The sequence below is a fragment of the Ostrinia nubilalis genome, chromosome 28 (genome assembly GCF_963855985.1).
Source record: "Ostrinia nubilalis chromosome 28, ilOstNubi1.1, whole genome shotgun sequence".
Lineage (NCBI taxonomy): Eukaryota > Metazoa > Arthropoda > Insecta > Lepidoptera > Crambidae > Ostrinia > Ostrinia nubilalis.
The window spans coordinates 6588218-6606149 of record NC_087115.1 but is presented as its reverse complement, the minus strand read 5'-3'; the positions used below and the strand labels follow the sequence as shown (position 1 = coordinate 6606149).

Here is a 17932-nt window from a genome sequence, read left to right as displayed (position 1 = left end):
TATTTAAAGATTGAAAATACGTTTGTTTCGCCATTTCACAATTTGCTTCAGAAAAATGAAGTTAATTATTTGCATATTATTTGTTTTAGGTAAGTATTACAGTTTATAATTATTTTGCTTGGAGTAGTATTGGTGTCAAAATTATCACCCATATTTAAAAACGATGCTTGCTTAAGTGAATCAGCAAATCGAATGCATAGCGTTGTATAGAGCTTTGTGATTAATTCGTGTGTCACCCTGTGCGTCCACGCGCACTGTGAGACCTCATAGTAATGTTTGTGAATACGGGAGATAGTCCAGCGGTTGGGGATCGTTCGTTTCAGGTGAATGACGTCCACTGCTGGACAAAGGCCTCCCCCAAGGATTTCCACAAAGACCGGTCCAACGCTGCCCGCGTCCAGGACTTCCTGCGACCTAAACCAGATCGTCGGTCCACCTAGTGGGAGGCGTGCCCACGGTACGTCTTCCGGCTCGTGGTCGCCACTCAAGAACTTTCCTGCCCCAGCGGCCATCAGCTCTACGAGCTATGTGCCCCGCCCACTGCCACTTGATTTTAGCGATTCTGCGGGCTATGTCAGTCACTCTGGTTCTCCTACGGATCTCCTCATTTCTGATTCGATCACGCAGGGAAACTCCGAGCATTGCACGCTCCATCGCTCTTTGGGTGACCTTGAGCCTTCTTATGAGGCCCACAGTAAGCGACCACGTCTCAGATCCGTATACCATCACTGGCAACACACACTGGTCAAATACTTTTGACTTGAGACACTGCGGTATTTCGGACGTGAGAATTTCGCGAAGCTTCCCGAACGCTGCCCAGCCGAGTTGGATTCGACGATTGACCTCTTTCTCGAACGTACGTAGCACTTATTATTCTGTGGTAATACTTCTTCTTTCTTCTTTTTTCAGCTGTCACCAGCTCAGTCCTGGCCCGGCCTCAGGGTCTGAACATGGAGTTCCCGACCTCGACCCTGACCTCGCTAGCTTCCATCCCTCTTCAGCTGCCCATGAACATCCTCAACTCATTGACTAGGAACAATAACGCGTAACTTATTTTATAATAAACTTTATTATTTTGTATCCGACTTTTTTTTTCAAAATTTTTATAGTTATTTTATCCATAAACCAGAAAATAACATAGAAATAAACTACCTACATGGACTAAACATTTACAAATAAAAAAATTGTTTACTTTTTTTTATGTAAAGAAGAACGGTCATGTCCCATACAAAAAAACCCAGACCCGACAGAAACGAGACATACCTACCTCAGTTTTTTTGTCATGTCTTAATTAGTTAAATTACACATTTTTTTATATTGAAAACTATGTCTAACATGAAAATATTATTATTACCCTTTGTTTTTGTTTAGGCGTTACACAAAAACTAATACAAAATGCCTATTTATTATCACCCAAATTGGTAAATGTATGTCCCTAAATGTCTTTACAGTTGCTATAGAATGTAGCTAGGTGACCTAGAGATACAACCGGATTATACAGGGTGGAAACGATAAGTGATCTCACTCGATAATTTCTAAACTATACAAGATATCGAAAAACTAGTTACTGATTCTGAAGTGCTTCACGAGCTCTTTCAAATCTATAAGAACCTACCGTGTTACCTACTTGCCAATAATCTCACACAATCACGCAAGCCTGTCAATAGTGTGCGTCTCTGCCTCTTGAATGAAATTCTATTAAGATCGCCTGGATGCCAAACTGACGTATACATTTCCGCATCCATTTGTGAAGCAAAACTGATGTACAAACGGCATATCAAGCTCAAAACTGTGTCTTATACTGTTGAAATAGATGCTATTTTGCAGCAAAAATGGCGTACGTTGATGTGCTATCACTGTACAAGCAAAACTAGTTTGAAAAGAAACCAATCCACTGCTGATATGGTCTAGAACTGCTTACCGACTTTGCAAGTAGAGAATATGGTTTTGTTTGTATGTCGATGTCTTTATTGTCTATCTATCCATCTCTTTCACACTCGTGAAATCAGTAATCTGGATGAGGAAGACGGTTCTAGATAGGTACTTCAATCTAGTTTGTGATGATGATGAATTAAGAATTCACTTTTTCAACAAAAATTGTGTTTTTTTCTCTTGTTTTCAGTAGATGGAAGATTGCAGATTAGCTGGTAGAGCAAAAAAAAAATTAAGAGACATGTAAAAGCTCCTTAAGGGCAACACTTTAGACAAAACTGTGCTAAAAGCTTTTAATTTTGTCTTTAAAATATTTACGAATTTGTAACACTACTATGTATAATGGTTTCTTATATGTGTTTTGCGGAGTTTTGGGCTGACACTGTATAGGTTTGTTGTCGACACGACAAGATGTAGAATGGTTTCTTACAAATAAAGTTTTTGAGTTTTACTTAGAATTAAAAAGTGTAACATTGATTAGAACTTCCTTTAGACCTTCCATCCTTCTCATTTATTTTTTTATAAAGGTAGCAGGATGGAGCTGGATGCAGGCCGCTACCTACAGGGTGATGTGGAAATCATTGGGGGAGGCCTATGTTCAGCAGTGGACGTCCTGTGGCTGAAATGATGATGATGATTTCTTTTTTATCCTTCAAATTCAAACCGTAAACAAAACATATGTAAAGCGGACATCACGTCAAGTTATGCACTGTAGCATCATAAATGTTATTTAAAAAAAAGGACCGTCAGCGTCAAATACATAGTTCGTGATCGTGACACTCATAGTAGCTAATAAGTTCGCAACACGTCTTTGTTTCAAATTGGAATAAGGTTGTGTGTTCAACTTTTTGGCCACTTTGGGTGTCACGGACTATTTGACGCTGACTCTAGTCTAAAGGTACTCAACTATCCGTGTAGCATGTAATGTATCAGATACTGTATCAAGTGAGTACATAGGCTCGCGCGTGGTTCGCAGGGAGATCGCAGCGACCCGCCGAGTGGCGGTATCACTGCGAGCACAAAGGCGGATCGCAGTAGGATCCAGGAGCTCGCAGCCAGATACGCGATGACCGTGGACGAGCCGTACTCACTTGAAGGTTGGTTACGTTACATGCTACGTTACGTGCTACATGGCAGGTGAGTACCCTGCCTAATGTGCTTTGGACTGTACAAATTAATAAAACAATAAAATATATTAAAAACCAATTTATTCCCCCATGTAATTACCCTAACCAACAAAAAGAATCAATTTTATTGTAATTCAAAAAACCAATCTCCCCTCCTTTAAAAATTTTATAACAATTCAAAAACAAATCAGCGCCTAATCCCCCTTTTTAGTAAGGGCAAGGACAAATGGGGCACGGTGGCGGGCAGGGGCAAATGGGACAAGGTGGGGGGCACGGTTCAGGGCAGGGGCAGGGGCACGGACAGGGAGGAGGAGGGCAGGGGTTATAGGGGCACGGACAAGGGGGAGGAGGAGGACAGGGGTTATAGGGGCACGGACAAGGTGGCGGGCATGGCGAGGGGCACGGACAAGGTATAGTGCAAGGTGTGCAAATGGTGGCGGGACCCGCGCATGGTGGAAGCAGACGGCCGATGCAGATCGATGGTGGTTGGATGACTGGACGGCCTATTTCGCCGAAGCAGACCCTGGATCCATCGCAGAGGCTGGTGCAGCGCCAAGGAGCGGCAGCTGCGTAGCTGATCAGAGCTGAAAGTTACAGAAAAATTGGGGATAGCAAAAAATTACGGATCATAATGAAAGCAGGATGAAAATTGGCGCTATTTGGCGTTCTTTACAGCACTTGTACCTACTCCCTTATTAATAAAAGTTACACCCTAGTTGAACTCTGGCTTAAATTGTCATTTAGTATGGAAATTTCATTTTAATCCAGGGTTCATCCTAGGTGTAACTTTTTATTAATAAGGGGGTGGAGTGTTTACTTAGAAGCACTAGGACAAAAAGATTATGAGATGTGTGTTCTTTTAGATCTGATGATTTTGGACTTAAAAGTCTAATAAAAAACTACTCTGTGTATTGGGATAGATTCATATAAAAACTACTGGACGAATTTTGCTATAGGTAACTTTTTAAAGGAATATTTCATTACTTTACTAACATCAAATAGAATAGTTAGCACTTTTAATGCTACAACTAGTCAAACTTGCTATCAAATGATAGTACTTAAAAAACTATTGAAAATAAATAAAAAGTAATATTTACCCAGAACGATCAAAGCCTTCAAACCCACCATATTGTTTGTCGTACACACAAGTCTACTTCGCCGCTTATATACGTAAAAATAAATAACAAAAACGTATTTATATACGGTCCATTTGTTTGGAGAAATAACATTTGAAAAAACATGAAATGACATACAGAAAAAATGATTCATTTCTTACACGTTTTCATGATAAGTTTTAAAAATAAAACAACTAGCTGTGCCCACAGTTTCGTACGTGTGAAAGTAGTTTGAATAAGATTTCCAGTTTTTGCAACATTTTTCTTTACTGCTCCGCCCCTATTGGCTGTAGGATAATGATATATCTAAATCCTCGATGAATGAGCTATCCAACACAAAAATAATTTTTCAAATCGGACCAGTAGTTCCTGAGATCTCAATAACTATAATACCTACGAACTTGAAGTTTGGCAGGTGTAGAGACTTCCGCTAAGAACGGATTTTACGAAACTCCACCCCTAAAGGTGTAAAACAGGGTCCATGCGTATGAACTACGAAGTCGTGGGTGGTCGCTAGTATAACATAGTGATACATTTCTTAAAGAAAACTTTTCATACACATAAATGTTTGTATCATACGGGATTCGACTCCCAAACTCCAATACGTAAACCAACAAACCGTGCTTCCATAATAACCATTTTTCTTGTATTTTCCGCACCCAAATAAAGAAAACTATATCGTAACATAAAATATATCATGCTTCAAACATTCAATCAGTTGTGTGTACCGTTTTATCCCCTAGTGATTGGTACAGGACAGGGTTTCTCAAAAAGTTCTCCGTTCGAGTGCAGGGGGTTCGTGACATGATTTATATAAAAGCGAAAAGTCACTGACTGACTCACTCATCACGAAATCTCAGATTCTACAAGTGCTAGTAGTCTCAAATTTTGCATGGGGGTTCCTTTTTGAACGTAGGTGCTCACTAAGAACGGATTTTACGAAACTACATCCTTAAAAGGTTAAAACGGGATCCATGCCCACGCGTACGAAATCGCAGGCGGCCGCTAGTTACTTACAAAATTGACTCCATTTGCGACAAAAAACCAAGCATACTCATCACATTAATATTTCTAAATTGAAATTAAAGCCTTATTTTCTTCAATAGTCAATTTTATTATTTTCTTTAGGGGGAGGGGCTAATCAGCTAATAAGGGGTTCGCTGTCCCCTGGAAACTTAACAGGGGTTCGTAGAGCCGAAAGTTTGAGAAACGCTGGCACGGGATAAAGAAGAACATCTGTTTCGTTAAATTGATGGATTGGGTGCTATTTTTTTGTAATTTCACTAGTATTTGTAAGTAAAACGAAAATAAACGGATTATAGTGATTCTGCGGGCATTCCCAGTCACTATTTGGTTCTCCTGCGTATCTCCTCATTTCTGATTCGTTCACGCAGGAAAACTCCGAGCGAGCATAGCACGCTCCATCGCCCTTTGGGTGACCTTGAGCCTTCTTATGAGGCCCATAGTAAGCGACCACGTATATCTATAAAATACTCGTACTCATCATCATCAGAATTGCCTTCACCGGGTTCCGAACCCGCGATTGCAACTGCTGTTCTAACTTACTCGAACTACCATTCCATAAAATGCTAAATGTTTTTCATTGTTTTAAAAAACTCTATAATGTGTTTTTCATTTGTATAGATACGCTAAATGATTGCCAGTCAAACGAATATTGTTTAGAACTTTTTTTAAACAATATTTCAAAGGTTTTTTGAAATATTTTTGTATAAATACAAGACGCTGTGAGTTACAAATCACACACGGTTGTCAACATGGGGAGACAGACGGCGTTGGGTGTATTAGGTGATTATTCCTCATCATCATCATCATCATCATCACCATAATCCAGCTCTATGTACTTCTAAAGCTTGTTACAATATTTTGCAAAAATATTTAACTCTAACAATATAATAGGCTCTATGTTATTTAATGTGCCTGTGAAGGCACATCGTAGAATACGCCTCTACCTTTAAGTTAATAAAAAAATCTAAATCAAATTTTTTATTGAATTTTGACCACTGGTGGCACTTACACAAAATATAACAGAAGACAAACTCCATACTAAACGCGCTCGAGCCACGCACACATAGACACCGCTCTAGCAAGACTGTCTTGGACGAATGCGAGCGCGACGTGGCGCGACAGACGTTCGCCACACGTTCGCTGTGGTTCGCTTGAGTCACGCGCCGGTCAACCGCCTGTGATATTATTTTGTTTTGCGAAATTGACGAAAATGAGTGAACAGAAAAAGTCGTATTATAATTGTTCAGTATTTGGTTGCTTAAACTCATCATTAAATTTTAATACCGAATTTTCATTTTTAAATTACCAGTTGATTCGGGGAGGTAAGTAAGTTATTTATTTGAATTTCAATTGAAATTGAAAGCCAACTCAATTATTAGGAATATCGAATTGTTTTAGAGAGGTTTTAGGAATTATTGGATAACTAGCTTTTGCCCGCGGCTTCACCCGCGTGAAATTTAGTTTGTCACAGATCGTCATAAATTAGCCTATATGTTATTCAGGGTTATAAACAATAATACTGTAAAGTTACATCAAAATCCGTTCAGTAGTTTTTGCGTGAAAGAGCAACAAACATCCAGACATCCAAACTTTCGCATATTATAATTATAATATTAGTTGGATAATAGTGTCAACCACTCAACTAAATACTACTTCCTTCTCGTGTATTTGTTTGCAAACTATTACTATAATAACGTTCTAAATATAAATAAGTATACGTGGATATCTGTTATTGTCTTTCTTGCATAGTATTAAGAGTAACATTTTTCTATCATAACGAAATAAACGCAACACATGACAAGACAACCCTAGCGCGACGGCCGAGCGTGCGAGCGAGAGAGGTATGCAAAGCGAGGTACTTACATACATGAGTTTACCTTCTGTTATATTTTGTGGCACTTATGAATCATAGCAGACTTATCAAATCGAAAAGGGATTATCACTGTATCGCCTTTCGCGAGCTGTCATTGCCTTTCGCGCGCTGTCAACCGCGAGGCGAGGCGTTTACGTTACGGTGCGGATAAGTGTGCGTTGCAGTATGAAGCTTCATACAAAGAATACTGACCGCCTCGAGTTGATACGGTTACGGTCCCTTTCCGGGTTGATAAGTGTGAAACCTTAAAGGAATTTTGACTTTAGAGCCTTGATCACACGTACCGAGTAAACGGGCGAGACAGTAAAATGTTTACTCGGTCGAGACAGTTGGGTGAGCGAGTCACATACTCGAGCGCTCGGCCGAGCACTTGCCATAATGTTCATACACACCGAGTACTCGGCCGCGAGCACTGTCTCGCCCGTTTGCACGGTTCGTGTGATCAAGTCATAACTTTGATTTTTTAAGTTTTTGCAACGCCTTCACTGGGCGTCACATGTACAATATTATGTTCTTGTCAACCCTTGTCCCTTACCCATGTGACATGCAATAAATAATTTGAATTTGAATTTGAATTCTATTCCAGCTCTAATAGCATCGACGTTGGGCGCGCCTGCGCCTATCTGCCCGTTCCTGAACCCTTGCCCCTGTGCATGCCCCCCACCATGCCCCCCGCCATGCCCCCTACCCTGTCCCTGTCCGTGTCCCCCGCCACCTTGTCCGTGTCCCCCGTCGCCGTGTCCGTGCGATCTGGGATCCGTGACAGCGAGTAAGTATTTTTTATCATCATCATCATGTTCTTCAAAAGCAAGCAAAGAATGACCTTTGTTTGTCACCTGTCATCCGCTTTGCAATGGAGGGAAGTCGAACCTTAATTTTGAACTCCTATGTTCTTCTGATTAATTTCGTTGCGGGTCCAATGATTTTAACTTTCCCCCGGGACAAACTTGACCTTCATTGGTTGGGTTTTTATGGCGGTCAAGCTGTAGATCCTGGCTACACAGGAGTTGCAGCGGTGGGAACGAGAGGAATAGTCCCGTTTAAGCAAAGAATGATTGGATTTTAGAAAAGATATAAAAAACCCCAAGGATTGCAATTAATGGAGGACAAGCACTTGTGTAGAGCTCGTAAATATCGATAGCATTACGATATTCTATTCTCTATGGAATATACTACTACTAGGCCAATGTTCAGCAGAGACGTCCTATGGCTGAAATTATGATTATAAATTTGGCATCCCGCGCACTAGGAGCCAATCCGGTATATGATGAACACTCTTGGCTGTTTTCTAAGAAGAATTGGCCCAAATCACTAGACGTAAATGTGTATTCGTTCGTTCGTTTCAGCCAAATGACGTCCACTGCTAGACAAAGGCCTCCCCCAAGGCTTTCCATAATGAACGGTCCTGCGCTGCCCGCATTCAGGTTCCTCCCGCGACATATACCAGATCGTCTGTCCACTTAGTCACCTAGCCCACGCTACGTCGTCTTGGTGTATTATGTTACTTTATTTCAGTTGCAGCTTCTAAACCAAATTTTTCACTATTTCAGCTCCATGCGGTGATGGTCCAATTAGAGTTCTTCTGCAGCGGTCTTCAATCCCGCAGCGACTAATCTCTTCAGGGTTCCGCCAGGTTCCAGTGCCGGGAGGCATCTTCTACATCGCCCCCTCCCCCGACGTAATCATCCAGCCTCCCCCCATCCTGGTCAAGCCCAGACCTTTGGCGCCGATTACGCCACCTTCGATCGTTGTGCAACCGCCTCCGGTACCTCCTGTAACACCTCGACCGATCATCGTAAGACCAGCTCCTATTCCCCCCATCACGCCTCCTGGCATAACTGTCAGACCGGCTCCATTACCTCCGATCCAACCACCGTGTATCACAGTAAGACCACCAAGGCCTGCTCCGATCCAACCGGCTCCAATAACCATCACACCCCCAGCTTTACCCTCCATTACGCCCCCTCAGATTGTGGTCAGACCCCCTAGCCCTGCTTCCATTCAACCCCCGACTTTAACAGTCACTACTGACTCCTTCATCAGAGGAGGTGGTGGAAACGGCGGAGGCGGCGGTGGTGGTGGTGGTTCAAACTGGGGTGGTGGTTCAAACTGGGGTGGTGGTTCAAACTGGGGCGGTAACTGGGGATCGGGTAGTTGGGGACAGAATTGGGGCGTGAACCCTTGTGATCCTTGCAACCCCTGTCCATGCCCCTCACCGTGCCCTGAGCCCTGTCCTTGCCCCGAGCCTTGCCCTTGCGACCCCTGTAACCCCTGCAACCCCTGTAACCCCTGCAACCCCTGTCCCGAGCCTTGTCCCGAACCTGAACCCTGTCCATGCACTTGCCCCTGCCCTTGTGCAGGGTAAAAACCTGCATCTCTAAACTAAAACAAAAAATCTTTTAAACTTCAAGAATTTAGTCACATTTGTTTATTCTTTAATGGGTTTAACTTTCCCCCGGGACCAACTTGACCTTCACTGGTTGGGTTGAGCGGTCAAGCTGTAGATCCTGGCTACACAGGAGTTGCAGCGGTGAGAACGAGAGATGGGAATAGTCCCGTCTCACCTTTTTGTTTACCAACCAAGTTGGAGGTTACATGAAACTTTTGGATGACATCATCCCTTGTAAAAAAGCATTAATGGTAAATTGTATGTCTTCTTCTCAATTTTGCCATTGATTAATCAGTAATTGTTAGATAATCTTCCTGAAAAGTTGACAATAGCTATTGAAACAATTTAGTGACTGTTTGGTTAGTTTTTGGAGCTGAAAATGAGATATTTCAGATCTGAGTGCAGTTTTTACAGAGCTTTTTCAGATGAGCGTTTTTAGCGCGATATACGCTCGTGGCATTCGAACTTACGCTACATTTCACGCTTTAATAAGCCAAATACGCGTGCTCGTACGAGCGTTAAAAAACGCTTGTTTGGGAGCTGAAAATTAGCTCTAAAATCAAGAAGTAGGTAATAATCTTTAAAATAGAAAATAGAGTTGGTAATTCTTGAAGTTTAAAAGGTTTTTAACTGTATTTTAGTGATTTCAAACTACTAATATAAATCAATAGATCTCCTTATGTACTACTGATGACTAAGGCTTGTATACGGACTGAATATATAAATATTGTAAATAAAAACCCCGTAACTTATTTTTAATCTGTGTGAGTGTTTGCAAACGTAGCTTAGTATTTATGTATTATATTATATTAAATAAATATATTGTTGAATCATGTGAATTTCTTTGGTTTTATTTATAGTACCAGAGGGCCTAGTGTGAGTTTACATCAAACGCGCTCACTAGTGAGCAATGTTAAAAAATAAAGAGTAATGTATGTAAAAAGGACATTAAATGTATGACAGATTGTACAGCGCCCCTAGCGGGAAACGTTCAAAAACTGAAATTTTCATACATTTTTTAAACGCACTCACTAGTGAGCGCGTTTTTTGTAAACTCACACTTAGCCCACTGATCCTAGTAAAAGTTTCATCAAAATTCATTCAGTAGTTTTACCTTCAAAAATGACATATTTTTTACACTAAACGACGTAGCACATTTATCAACCCAGAAAGGGAGGCCTCACCTCGCGGTTGACAGCGCGCGAAAGACGATGACAGCTCGCGAAAGGCGATGACAGCTCGCAAAAGGCGATACCTGTGGCGATACGGTGTTGATCTCTTTCCGAGTTGATAAGTCTGCTATGAGCTTTAATAGGCCTTTAAGTAGACCAATACTTCTCAAAATAAATAAAATATTCTTGTACATTTGACACTGTAGCATATAGTCCCAAATTAAGCAAAGCTTGTACTATGGGTACTATATTTTAAACATACTTAGTACCTGTACTTTTTACCCGACTGCGCCAGAAGGAGGGTTATGTTTTTCGAGTGTATGTATGTATATTTCTTTGGCACGGCCTACAGCCTAAACGGCTAGACCGATTTTAGCGTGAGAGGTATCGTTAGATTCGTCTAAATCGTGAGAGTGACACTGGCTATATTAGTTGGAAAAAAATCGAAATGGCGGATTTTAGGCGCCATAATGTCTTAAAAAATTTTTGTTTTTCCCGAAACTTATTTTCACAGTCTATTTAGTTCTTCTAGTTACCTTAGTATTAGTAATTTCCTTGTATCCATATTTAATTTTAATAGTTACCCAAATAAATAGTACTCGTACTATCGATAAAAAAAAACAATTGTCAACTACGTTAACAACACTATGTCCCAGACGATATTACAAAAATAAGTACCCTCAAACCAACATTACATTTTCCATAACAAAGCTAGAGTCGAGCGTCTAGCCTTCTAAAGACAATGTAGACTCATTGCCATGAAGAGGGGTTTATTACAAAGGCAGTAAGTAATAAAACGATAAAACCATTGTTTATGGTAACCCTTGATATTTCTGTGGAGCGAAACACATTTCAACTTTTTTGGCTTGGGTTTCTATAGGTTTTGTAAGACGGAAGGAATACTTCAGTAGTTTCAGTAGTAGTTTGTTCCCTTAAATACTTGCAGCTTAGCTTAAAGCCTGAATTATTAACTTAATTAATAAGTAGGTATCTTACTTACTCTAAAAAAGATAACTGATTAATAAATACTAATATTATAAAGCTGAAGAGTTTGTTTGCTTGAACGCGCTAATCTCAGAAACTACTAGTCCGGTTTGAAAAAATATTTTTGTGTTGGATAGCCCATTTATCAAGGAAGACTTTAGGATTTAACATCACCCTACAGCCAATAATAAATAAATAAATAAATAAATTCTTTATTTCCACCACAACATTACATGTTCACTATATTGCATTACATAATGAAGTTGAGAGTTGTTAAGTTGAAAATAGGGTAAGTAAACACATAATATTGGAGAGGACTGGAGCCTAAACTAGGAAATTCCTGTATTTCAGGCCTCCAGACTCTCCGCCCGAACCGTGTGTTATTGTTTAATTTTGCTTAACTAGTATACAAATATAGAAAAACAAATAAAAATATACCAGAGAATCTAAGATAATCTAAACCTAAGTAACTCAGGAGGTGAGAGTGTGGATGCGTGTGTGTGTGTGTGTGTGTGTGTGTGTGTGTGCTTGTGTGTGTGTGTGTGAGAGAGAGAGAGTGTGTGCGAGATGATGAGTGTTGTGTAAGCGTGTAAGTATAGTGTGTGAGTGTGAGATGGATGTGTGCTTCGTGCTGTATAGAATAGTGATTGTTATTGTGTAAGTAGTGCTTCCGTTTGGTGATAATTTAGTTCCAATAAGTAATTACTAAGGATTGTCTTACATTCATATAGGATTTTAGGATATATATTTAGTGCTGTGTTTAATTTATTATACAGAAATTTTTCGAGAAAGGGTGTATGGCGACGAAAGAATGCAGTGTTGTGTTTAGACATAAGACAAACTTTTGGCGGCCTACGACTTGTGGGCTGTTGTGTGGGAGGGTTGTAATTTAAGAATTTGTGCTGTCGTATTGCCACTTGCATGATGAACAACTGTCTCACTGTCATTAGATTCGCATCTTTATAGAGAGTCTCTGTGGGATATAAGAAGGGTTTCCTTAACATGACCTTAATAAGCGATCGTTGTGAAGCCAATAGGGGCGGAACAGTAAAGAAAACGATGCAAAAACGGGAAATATTATTCAAACTATACTGGTCTGCTTTAGGGCAAACCGACAGTCATTGGACGCTGCCAGTTATTGGACAAAACAACCCTTGAATTTTCTGAAATTGAATATTCCTTCAAATACAATAAATATTCCTTCAAAAAAACGCCCTTTTATCTCCATCAGTCGGAATCTCTCAGTTGTTGAAATAGAAATGATATTTTTAATTCAGTAAATAACTGTCCAATAACTTTCTTAAGTGTCCAATGACTGGCAGTTTACCCTATTACAAGTTTTTAATTGCAATAACTTTTTATGTAAACATACCACCACCACCACCATACTTTGACCGTAACGATAACAATAACCGGTACTTTTGTATGGAGTTTGACAGATTTTTGACGTTTGTTAAAGTCAAAGTGAGATGGGGCAACTCAGCCTTAATGTTATTTGTTATTAGTATTCGTTGTTAGACACCCTAGTTATACTAGGCCTGTTCATCTCCGCGAGTTTACATCGAAAACAAAACACGCACGATAGCCCACCTACAGGATACTATTCGACAAGGCCTCACATACGAGCGAGCATTGACTCACGCACGCGTATTCTTGTGTATGATGGAAGAAAACTGCCTAAATAATAATAATAACACAGAATGTACTTTTTTAAGTTGCTTCAAGACACTGAGAGGTAAATAAGTAGTTAATATTATTCATGACAATTCATGCTAAATCATGTATTTCCTCCGCCATTTTCCGCAGTTTGGCACCTCACGTCACATCATTTTACCGAAGTCAGCCCTATGGCTTCGGCGCAGTCAAGTGCCGATCACTGACGTTTGTCAACAAAATGGTGCTTGACTCTTGAGACAGGCTAAATTACACCATATTGTTAATGACATTGAGCATACATTTTTTTAAATACCTTCGCGAAGTAAAACTTCTGTACGTAGTACTTATTATTATTCTGTGGTTGTACTCGTATATCATCCAAGTGCTAAACCAATAGACCACAAAGACCACAGATAATTAATGTAGAGTTCTTGGTTTGGATGTCCTTTTTGATTGATTGAACTCAAATTTCTCTAAAAAGTACCTTCCATAGTTTTCGCTATCTGTTGTTATTCTACCCACGAAATCTCAGTTCGTTAGGTTATCGATACGTGACTCAACGCTTGTTTAAATCGAAGGTACATTCATATGTTAAGGGCTAGTTCCAACGGCAATCAATATCCTGTTGTAACTAAACTTTAAGTTTACTAAGGTTCCTGCATGCCAAATTTCAAGCGTCTAACTTAAGCGGTTTATATTTTTCATACAAAAGGATTTTCCCGCTAATTCCCGTTCCCGTGGGAATTTTGGGAATTCCTTTCTTAGTGCACCTCTATGGTACCTAAGCTACGTCCCCTCCAAATTTCAAGTGCTTACGTTCAGCCGTTTAGGCTGTGCGTTGATATGTCAGTGAGTCAGTCAGTTGCTCCTTTTATATTATATTTAGATACTAATATTATAAATGCGAAAGTAACTCTGTCTGTCTGTCTGTCTTGCTTTCACGCCTAAACCACTGAACCAATTTTGATTAAATTTGGCATAGAGATAGTTTGAGTCCCGGGAAAGGACATAGGATAGTTTTTATCCCGGTTTTTGAAACAGGGACGCGCGAGATAAAGTTTTTCTGTGACAGACAAAATTCCACGCGGGCGAAGCCGCGTGCGGGAAGCTAGTGAATACATAAATTAGTGTGTTTGAAATTCGAATTACTTTTTACGATTTCTTGAGGGAAACTGAAAACGGGATGTTCATATACTAAACGGGCCCCCACTAGGTGGACCGACGATCTGGTGAAGGTCGTGGGAAGAGCCTGGATGCGAGCAGCGCATGACCGGTCGTTATGGAAATCCTTGGGGGAGGCCTTTGTCCAGCAGTGGACATCATTTGGCTGAAACAAAGACCTATCCAACGATACCCCACACGATGGGTTAGAAGATAAAAAAAAATTCATCCCCACTTTACATGTAAGGGAGCAACCCTAAAAATATATTTTTTTTTAATTTTATTTTACCGTTTTGTCGGCGTGATTAATATACATAATACCTCTACAAAATTACAGCTCTCTAGTGCCAATAGTTTCCAAGCAAAACCTCGGACAGACAGACAGAGACAGACATATCGAAACTATAAGGGTTTCTTATCAGGACTACGGAACCCTAAAAACGGGATCCTGCAAAATACAGTTCCTGCAAAAAACGGGAACATGCCCTGAGTTTAAATGAATAGTAAATTTTTCATATTCTGAGGAAAACCAACCGCTTTTGTGACATAATAGCATCCTAGAATGTTAGAATATCTTCAATAAAACGTCCTAGAAAACTATCTGAATGATTTAGGTATCCAACAGATTACATTCTGGTAACGAATAGTGAGGTGCTTTATATCCGTATCCGCGAATATCCGTAAAAATGTGTCCGTTACTTTTTATGGATATGGAAGGAATATTTTAAGTTATACTAGTGCCAGTCAAATTAGAAATCAACCTCGGTTTTTTATCTATAACGCGGAAGCTCCTGGCTTGCATCTCACCTGATGGAACGTGATGATCCAAAGGTAGAAGCTAGCTTCACCCGGAATTCTCAACCACAGAGGAATTGGCTATCATACCCCTAACTGCCGGAACACAACATCGCAATCGGATCGGAAGTTCGATCCCATTCGATGATGGACTGTAATTATGGTACCACTCATAGCACGAGTATTGTATTGTATAGGGTAGGAACAAAGTTTACTTAATGTGAGTTTTTATTGGGGCTAAAGCTGTAGTTCCTGGCTACACAGGAGTTGCAGTGGTGGGAACGAAAGGCGGGAATAGCCCTGTTAATTTCTCCAAATTTCAGAAGCCAGAGTAGTCGCCCAGGAAACGAAAGGTTGCGGCTTGAATTCCTTCCTGAGGTAATGTTTTAATGTTTAAAAAAAATGTAACGAGAGTCTCACATGTCATCTCTTTAAAGGAATAGAGAGGCGGATCCGAACACTAAGGCTGAGTTGCACCACCTAACTTTAACTGTAACTATAACGATAACCGGTGTTTTTTGTGTGGAGTTTGACATATTTTTGACGTTTGTCAAAGTTAAAGTAAGTACTTAAGATGGTGCAACCCAGTCTAAGAAACCGTATCCGTACCTAACGGATATAGGGACATTTTACGATCTGTCACATCACTAGTAGGTAACAGATGACCATCCATTTGTAACAGGATGTGAAACGAATAAAATGATGTGGAATTCATACTACTATCCGTTCGCTTTAAGTTTGCCGCTGGCGATATGACGTCACTCGAAGGGAAGCGTCTATAACTTTAACAAACTATATTTAAAATATTTTTTATTTATTATTATTGATAAAAATTGTGTATTTGTGTAAAGAAGACACATTAATTGCGTTTAATCGCGGTTGGAGGAGGGGACGCGCATTCCACGGACCGGCAAACTTAGCGCGAACGGGTAGTAGCTATTTGACAAATTTCCTGGTACTAGCAGTGTTTGAATCTTTGTACTCTTAGAAAAGGTTTTCCTCTTTTCTTTGAAGAATTTGTGGCGACATCTATTGACGCGCCACTACAGACTTCTTCTTCTTCTTATTCGTTACGCTCTTGGCAGAGCGGTCGTGGTCACGTTGAGGCGTTGTTCACATCGGTTGTAGAGGCGGATACAACTCTCCGCATGAACAGACTAGTGGTAGTTTAACAAAGGTGACTGACTGACTGACTGACTGACTGACTGACTGACTGACTGACTGACTGACTGACTGACTGACATAGTGATCTATCAACGCTCAGCCCAAACTACTGAATGGCTCAGGCTGAAATTTGGCATGCAGGTAGATGTTATGACGTAGGCATCCGCTAAGAAAGGATTTCACCCCTAAGGGGGTAAAACGGGGTCCACGTTGTTAAAGTGGCAGTTGGCAGGGCACATAGTACGCAGAACTGACGGCCGATGGGGCAGCAAGGTTCTGGAATGGAGGCCACGTACCGGAAAACGCAGCGTGGGACGTCCACCCACAAGGTGGACCGACGACATCGTAAAGGTAGCGGGAAAGCGCTGGACGCAGGCTGCTACCAACAGGGTAACATGGAAAGCATTGGGGGAGGCCTATGTTCAGCAGTGGACGTCCTATGGCTGAGATGATGATGATGATGATACGGGAGTATTGTGTCCAGGAGTCGACTACCCTAAGGCTGAAATGATGAACCAATGTAGAAAATTGATTCTAAGTTTTTTTGTAAGTCTTTCAGTAGACTGAAACGTAATGCTTATGAAAAACCCAATAAAAACAAAATAAATGTTTTACTAACATTTTAAAATACGTCGAAAGTTTTCGCACAGCTTTTTAACCGTGAAAAAAACAAGAAAAAAATCATCTGTATTTTATAATTGAGAAAAAATATTTACGCATGGTTTTTGCTTGTTCAGTCTAACAAATCATAACTATAGTATTTTTTAAATAACTATACTACTTTAATTTCAATGCATTTTCGTTTCTATGGTACAAAACTTAAGGTACAACTTAGATAAAAGTTTTTTTTAGTGTGTGTTGTAGTATATTTTTCAAGTATAATGTATAATAAGTATATAAAGAGAATTATACATGTAAGTTTCATCAGAGGACCGGAAGATGGCGAGGGGCAAAGTACTGTGGTTGTCTGGTAAGTTTTGTTGTTGTTTTTATTTAAAACGTCATCATCATCATCATTTCAGCCATAGGACGTCCACTGCTGAACATAGGCCTCCCCCAATGCTTTCCATGTTGATCGGTTGGTAGCGGCCTGCGTCCAGTGCTTCCCTGCTACCTTTATGATGTCGTCGGTCGGTATTTAAAACTTTGTTTAAATTGTCATTAAGTATGGAAATGTCATCAACCGACTTCAAAAAAAAGGAGGAGGTTCTCAATTCGACCCGTATGTTTTTTTTTTTTTTTTTTTTCTATGTTTGTTACGCGATAACTCCGCCAATTATGAACCGATTTGAACAAATCTTTTTTCGGCGTATAGGTAATATCTCAAGGGTGGTCCCATTTAAATTTAATAATAGAAAAAACAACCCCCAAGGGTGGAAAATTGGGGATGAACTTTTTTATACGCAATATCTCCGCCGATTATAAATCAATTTGAACGATTATTTTTTTGTTGAATAGGTATTATCAAAAGGGTGGTTTCATGCGAATTTGAAGAAAATATTTCACCCCCAAGGGTGGAAAATTGGGGATGCACTTTT

At 40.2% G+C, this 17932-nt stretch overlaps 1 protein-coding gene across 1 annotated transcript; it reads left to right on the top strand.

Moving 5' to 3' along the window:
* The first annotated feature begins 5949 nt into the window (after window positions 1-5949).
* Window positions 5950-9520, top strand: LOC135085150 (uncharacterized). Its single transcript, XM_063979906.1, has 3 exons — window positions 5950-5980; window positions 7660-7842; window positions 8624-9520. Exons 1-3 carry the CDS (start codon window positions 5950-5952, stop codon window positions 9436-9438), a joined length of 1029 nt encoding a protein of 342 aa, XP_063835976.1. The 3' UTR covers window positions 9439-9520.
* Window positions 9521-17932: the final 8412 nt, after the last annotated feature.